The following is a 6970-nucleotide window of genomic DNA, read 5'->3' on the forward strand; positions in this document are numbered from 1 at the left end:
TCCACAACTGAGCTAGTATGGGGCATGGGTCTATTCCCGGTTTGACGTCACAGACTGATTTGCATCGCATTAAGTCTTTGTATACATACATGCAAAGAATTCTTTGTGATACATCTAAAAGATTAAGAGGTAAAAATTTGATCCTAGTGGCACTTTAATATATGAATTGTGTGTATGGTTACATACGGTAAGAATGCTGCAATTCCTCCTTTCTGGCGGATGATGTTGTTAGTGACATCAGAATCATGTATTCTGCAGTTGTCCATTACCACAACAGAACGTGGCTCTCCTAAGACAAATCTACCAATGCTGGGTGCAATGAAGTTCTCTAAGGCAAAGTTAAAATCCTCAGTGTTGAATGCATTGGGTACAGTGTGAGTAGCAACAATGCCATTGATATCCATTGCAGCCACCACACTATACCTCTCTTCCCTAACAAAGTTTCCAACAACATGAGAACTGAGTCCTGGCCGGAAGTGTCCCATCTCTCTCTATATGGGTGGAAAACTCAAACTTAGAGAGAGAAAAAGATTCCTAGGAATGGAATGTCCAGTAAGTATATGTTATTTTGGAATAAAACAAGGTTAGACTTGAGATGGGTGGCAGATTTTCACCAATGGCTGACAGGTTCAGGTATTTTAACATTGTCTTCAACTTGAAGATTTGGTGGTGCAAATCCGCGACAAGCGTACATAAATACTGCAATTACCTGTAACTTCTTCTTGTCTTTTGCTGTTTCATCAATAAACAAGAACATTTCCTGCGGTATATCAGCTACAAAGCGACAGTAAGTTGCTCTTGCTAGTTCACTTCTCTGTTTGGCAATGATCCGCAACTATGGAGAACACAAGTGTCTAGATAAGGTTCTCCATATTTCCTTTCAATAGCATTGGCATTCACTTCCTAAGCTCATATTTCAGTTGAAACCATTCGAAAGAGTCTTGGTGCTGACGACTTTAAAGTTACAAATCGATGTGATAAGCTTAATATATTACAATTAAAACTCGAGCAGCTGTCAACAACCAGCAACAACATGTTAAATCGGGGTAGATGCTTCCACGCACTTCAGCAAAGCAAAGATTATAATTACCCAAAGCTTCTTTACATAACTAAAGAAAATTCATTGAGCTTAGAGTTATATGTAAATCCAAGGCGAAGTATCGACCTGCACATAGTTGCAATGCTAATCTGGATACCTGTGATTGTTTGAAACCAGTCTTGATACTCGTCCATATACAGTTCCGGCTTGCTCTTTATCATTGCCTCCAGAATTCTGTTTTCCCTATCTGTTCGAGTATTTGACAAGAAATGTTTGTGGTATAAAACCTTACTTTTGAGTAACATGTCATCATATACAAGTAAACTCGCACAATTTCACATGCAGGCTTCGATTATTACTTACAGGATAAGATTCTCTGCCTTCCATATCTTCTCTTCTGGCTTACCTCGCCACGCTCCCTGTACAGCTTGCGAATTTTTGACACAAAGGCAGTACTTGTAAAAAGATACCGGGCGGTCTCTTTAACAGAACTGCCGTATAAATGTTGATGATAAATTACTCGCCATCTTAAGTCTTCGTGCAGCGCTTTCATCGTTCGAACCTCGGCTTGGTAATCTCACGGGCGAATCATGCATGAGCGAATCATGTTTCAAAAACCCGGGTCTATACACTGCACTGAAATCGACTGTAAGGCGAGATAAGGAGATTTGAACATAATCTCAAGCTGCGAATTAGGGCGAGTTAAGGCAAGTTAAGGTCCCAGAGTAGGCCTACCTAGCTAAATGAAACTCTACCCAATCCCGGTGACGTCACTTCCAGTTTACATGAGATGCACACGTGCTGCCGTGGATAATCAGTACACATTGCGAAGCCGTGGAGTTCAGAGCTTTTGTGGTCTCCGGGTTTTTATTCGCTTTATTTGTCCTAACTATTGCAGGTAAGAAAATAATGTCACTTCCATTAACTTCTTCTTGTTGTTTTGTACAGTTTATCTCGAAAACTAAGCCTGAGGAAGGAAAGTGCAACGAGGAAATCTTGACGTTTCACACGTTGTCGCTTACAGTGCAACGCACCTTACTGTGGCCACCTAACAAGGTTTTGTACAAATTGTCCGCCAATCAGGGTGTGTGAATTTTATTGACAGTCACGCTTCCTTGCAAAGCTCGTACAATTTTAAGTTGAACACCGTTGCATGGGTTGTTGAGTTGACGTATTTACAAGTAGTTGTCAAATGTGTAAGTTTGTTGGGTGACTACGGTAAGGTGTGTGGCACTGTAAAAGCTGTGAAAAGCTATGTCGAGAGCTTTATGTGCCTCGCTTTTCGTCGTCCTATCCAATGTGGAGGCGGTTATTAAGGGAAAGAAAGTTATAGTTTCCCTTCGAGTCCTAACATTTTCAACGTTTGAGGGAAAGAAAGTTGGAGTTTCCCGAGTTGAAGTGGACCACAACGGATACGTGGATGCCGGAGAACAGTGCTTGGCAACAAGTTGTCATCTAAGACTGAGCTTGGTTCAGAGCCTTATGCTTCGCTCTTTGCCGTTCTATCCAATGTGGAGGCGGTTGTTAGGGTAAGAAACGTTAAGCTATAGTTTCCCTTTGAGTCCTAATGTTTTCAACAGTTGAGGGAAAGAAAGTTATAGTTTACCTCGCGAGTTGAAGTGGACTACAACGGGCACGTGGATGCCGCGGAGAGCTGTGCTTGGCAATCGCTTCTCCTGTTCCGGAGCCGCTTCTAGTTTAGCGAAATGGCTATATAAAGGAAAACATAAATATTTTTTCCCGAATTTGAGGTACTTGGTCCTTCTGAGCTCAATATTTTTCGGCTGTTTATGTTACAGGTAAATTTGAAATTCAGGTTGAAATGACTTCAACCTAGGTAATTTAGTTTTAAACTAGGTTGAAATTGTAAGTAGGAAACACCAACAAAAAGTCCATCAATTGTTAGCAAGTACGTGTAAATTGGTAAGTTGATCAGTAAGGAGATGTAGTTAGCGTACGTTTTTCATGAGTTAGTCTGTAAAAACGCCTTTGGTTGTTACTAAGTCTAAGCACTGATTTTAAATCAGGAGCACCCGACGAGAATATACTACAAAACCACTTAAACATAGCATTGTTAAACGTATTTTACTATTTAAACGGTAGATATACGCATATTTTTATCCCCTAACAATTTTTCATCTGTTCGGATTTCCTAGCTGAAAGTCTAGTGATCCGAAAATTATAGGGATCAAAACTTACCTTTTCGAAAATTTCAGCCAGAAAAAAGGCTCCCGAAAATTCTTTTTAGGGAGACCTTTTTAGGGTAAAAGTCCGTTAAAAATGGGCAATTATACCATTTTTCAGATGTTCGGAAATCCTAAGAGAGGCAGGCAAGCATAAATTTTACAACAAATGTTCCGAAAATTCTAGATCTCAAATCGTCTTCCGAACAGATATTTTCCGAAAATTAACGTTAGGTGCCCCTCTTTAAATGGTTAGCATTAAGATTGGGGTTAGGCATACTGTGCATGATACCCAATTCTGCTTTTTTTATCCTAGAGCAGCAGAAAAACAAAACCTTTTTTAATGAGAATTTACCTTCATGTGACTTTGTTTTATTATTTTTTTTCTGGTTTTTGGAAGGAAAAAGACAATTGACTTTTTATAAGGTAGATTATTGAATGATATGCAGTTACTTGTACAAATGTAATTTAGTATAAACCCCCTTTGTGGTTATAAGTACTTCAACTCAAACTCAATTTTTTTTTCTGGTAGTCTACAAAGTTTGTAACCTTTATTAAACAGTCATTACTTGTATGTAGTTGAACAATGAGAAGTCATTTTCTTGTTTTTGCACCTCTTGTACATGTGTCACTTGTACATGTGTCAAGTGCCTTTTTGCATGCGGCAGTGAAACATATTGTTTTAGTTGTGTCTAATAACTCATTCATGTCTTCAGTAATTTGTAGTCTGTTTGGTGCGCATGCAATCCAAGTGTCGATAATTCCAAATTTGGTTACAACTTTCATAAATCGATTTTCTTTTTCAATTACTTTACCAAGAAGAGTGTTTGGTTGTAATGGACTTTTATCCACTTAATTTTTCTTTTGACAAAGTTGTTGATCATGACTTGGAATGAAATAGTATTGGGTTTGCTTGTTGTCATTTTTTGTGTTGTATTTTCTTTGTGTTTCTTGCTTTTTCCTGTTGAGGTGTCCTATCTCCTTTGTTGACTTGATAAGTGAATAACAAGCACGATTAGGTTCTTCTTCTTCTTCTTCTGAATATTTTTTGAAATGATCAATCATGTGGAGAATCCAATTGTGTTTGTTTGCGATGACATTAACATGTACATGTACGTTTCTAAGGTCTATTAGGTCCATTTGCAAATGTTAGGAATTCTCTTGCTTGGATAGGGGCTAGCACAGGCTGTTTTTGCCTGCTGGTGATCGACGCTTGTTCTTCGTGTATCGAGCAGAGTGACACAAAGAGTTGTATTAATTCTTGGGATACTTACTGATTCGTAGGTTCGCTTGATATACCTCTCCATTTTGTCTCTTCCTTTGTGCGCGATATTCGAATGGGTTTGGCAAAGAACTTGGTGTAGTTGACATTTTTGAACAATTTCTTTTCCGGTCTTGGATAATATTTTGCCACCCTCCAGTTTCCATCCTTTTCTTTTGATAATTGCTACGTCTTGACTTGTCAGATTTGTTCTGTCCTTGCTGTCTTCATTACGTGTTTTTAATCACGTCACTGCATCGTTGTAAAAGTTGGCGTCAATCTGAAGGGATATGTTGTCTTTTTGGAAGCTTTAACTTCACCCAATTTTTGGTAGAATATCTCTGAATCAACACAACTTGTGCTAGCCATTTAGCATAGCGTACAGGGCCACGCATTGCGCACGAGTAAACTTTTGCATAATTTACTATGACCGAGAAGGGTCTGGGCCCTCTTGCACCAGGAGAAAAGTATTTGCTATTAAAATTATTGACGACTGCTTATCCAAGTCCTGTGTGGTTTAGCGGTTAGTTACGGCAAAGGACTCAATACTAAAGGCTTTTAGAGGTGCCCGGTTCAAGACTCGATAAGAGCAGTTCAAAGCGATTTCTTTCTCTTATGTACACATTAGAATTGAATGGATCAAGGGTACGTGAAGTAATGATAGGTATGACGAATGGATCAGGGGATGGAAGGTTAAGAGGGATAGGGACAGACAGAAAGGGAGTAAGAAAAGAAAGGAAGAGGAAAGTGAAAGGAGGAAAAGGCGGTTTTTTGGTTTTTTGTTTTGTTTTCAACCCCCCTAAAAAAACTGTGCCTCTTTTTTTCAACAACACCCCATAAAGAAAATCCCTTTTCAAACAGTTGATAAATAACCTAGGTTAATTAAATTCTCCTAGTTTTATTTAAATTTACCTAGTTTGATTTAAATGGACCTGAATTTAATTTCAACCTGTAACGTTTACATTTTAGCAACCACTTAGAACTTTGATGAGGGGCCTCCCCACCACTTCCTTCCTCGAGGAAAGCAGAGCTACATGGATGTTTGCTTCCCTGAAACAAGAGTTTAGTAAGAGATTGAAGCCAGATTTAGAGCTCTTAATAGGCTTTAAATAGGCTCTGAACGTGATCAGGATAAGCCCTCTAATGGTGATGACTAACGCTCAGAGATTTCGCAAATTACCTACTGAGGTCTTGCAAATTCCTTAGGGGAGTCCCCTAGGTCAAGTTTTGACAACTTAGCAGAGGAGTTCTCGGTGCGCCATAAGCCAGTTAAAGCCAAGCTGGCCACTACTCTAGAAGACCTTATCAAAGGCGCTCTACCTAAAACAAAGCTAGAGGGGCTGGTGGAAAAATACCTAAGACCAGAAAATTGCTAATTGCCAAACTCCTCAAAGGTGAACAGAGCTATTTGTAATTGGTTGTCTCCAAGTAGGAATGATCTCTGTTTACAAACATTGTTTTTGTTATTCAACTGTGCCAACCACAGGAACAAAAGACCCTTTGTGACAGCCAACGAGGCTCTGGTTGGCATATATAAATTACAATAGGTGAGGTCAACGTTATATTCGCTATACCAAATCGACAGACAGGGCCCTTCAGAAAGCTCGACAGTTTTTTTTTTCTCATTATGTGCCACCATCAATGCTTGTGACAAAGCATCAGGCGCCAGGCTACTCTTCCGCATTTCCTTGTTTTAGCATTGGCATATTTGGGAAACAACGGTCAATAATCCGGAAAGCTGTGGAGACTGAGATGACCCACCACTCTAACAGCACCAATGCTGTCAGCAGACGGAGGCATGTTTACAACGGAAAACCTTAAGAGATGTGTGCCAATTCTTTGTCCCATTCCAAGTGTCTCTACTCCAGGGAAAGTAGATGCTAAAGCTCCTATCAATGTGGCAACTTCGTGGATTAAGAACTTCTGGGCGCACAAAGCTTTATGGCACAAAACAACGACCTTGTCAGCCTTCGTTAAGGTTAAGCATAATAATGTATATTTTTACAGGAATCCTAAGAACTCTAGGCACTGCATAGGTTGAAAAACAGACTAAGTCGGGTGAGTCACAAAACCCAAGCGCGTAAATAATTGGGCAGTATTTAAAGTAGCCTAAAAGCAGGCCTCCTCAGAATCCTTCGTGTAAAGTGAATTAAACAAATTAAGTCCGTACAGGGTGCGTAGGATGGAAAATTCTGATTTTAAAACCCTGGTAAAGATGCAAGGACTACCTGTCAGTCCCATGGGTAAGGTCTAAAAAACTGAGCAGAAGACCCTCCACGCAAACTTGAGATATGTTCTGAAGGTAGGCAATATAGGGATGGAATTGAAGGCATTGGGTAGGTCCATAGAGGACATAAAACACCCAGGTTTCATCAACTTTGTGGTAGATCCTAGAGTAACCATCTTGAACTTACAGTAGCCGCCAGTCCCCTAACCTGCGATCAGGCTCTATTTTAGTTTCGCGTGGTACGTAATAATGTGGAGTTG

At 39.8% G+C, this 6970-nt stretch overlaps 1 protein-coding gene across 1 annotated transcript in view; it reads right to left on the reverse strand.

Moving 5' to 3' along the window:
- LOC137996030 (uncharacterized) overlaps positions 1-1592 on the reverse strand; it is a 3180-nt gene extending 1588 nt beyond the window's left edge. The window contains exons 1-3 of the mRNA XM_068841468.1: positions 1446-1592; positions 710-835; positions 187-491 (exon numbers count right to left, since the gene is read on the reverse strand). Of these exons, the coding sequence (XP_068697569.1) occupies positions 187-491; positions 710-835; positions 1446-1592 (578 nt within the window). The remainder of the gene's footprint in view (positions 1-186; positions 492-709; positions 836-1445) is intronic.
- Positions 1593-6970: the final 5378 nt, after the last annotated feature.

The sequence above is a fragment of the Montipora foliosa genome, chromosome 3, assembly GCF_036669935.1.
Source record: "Montipora foliosa isolate CH-2021 chromosome 3, ASM3666993v2, whole genome shotgun sequence".
Lineage (NCBI taxonomy): Eukaryota > Metazoa > Cnidaria > Anthozoa > Scleractinia > Acroporidae > Montipora > Montipora foliosa.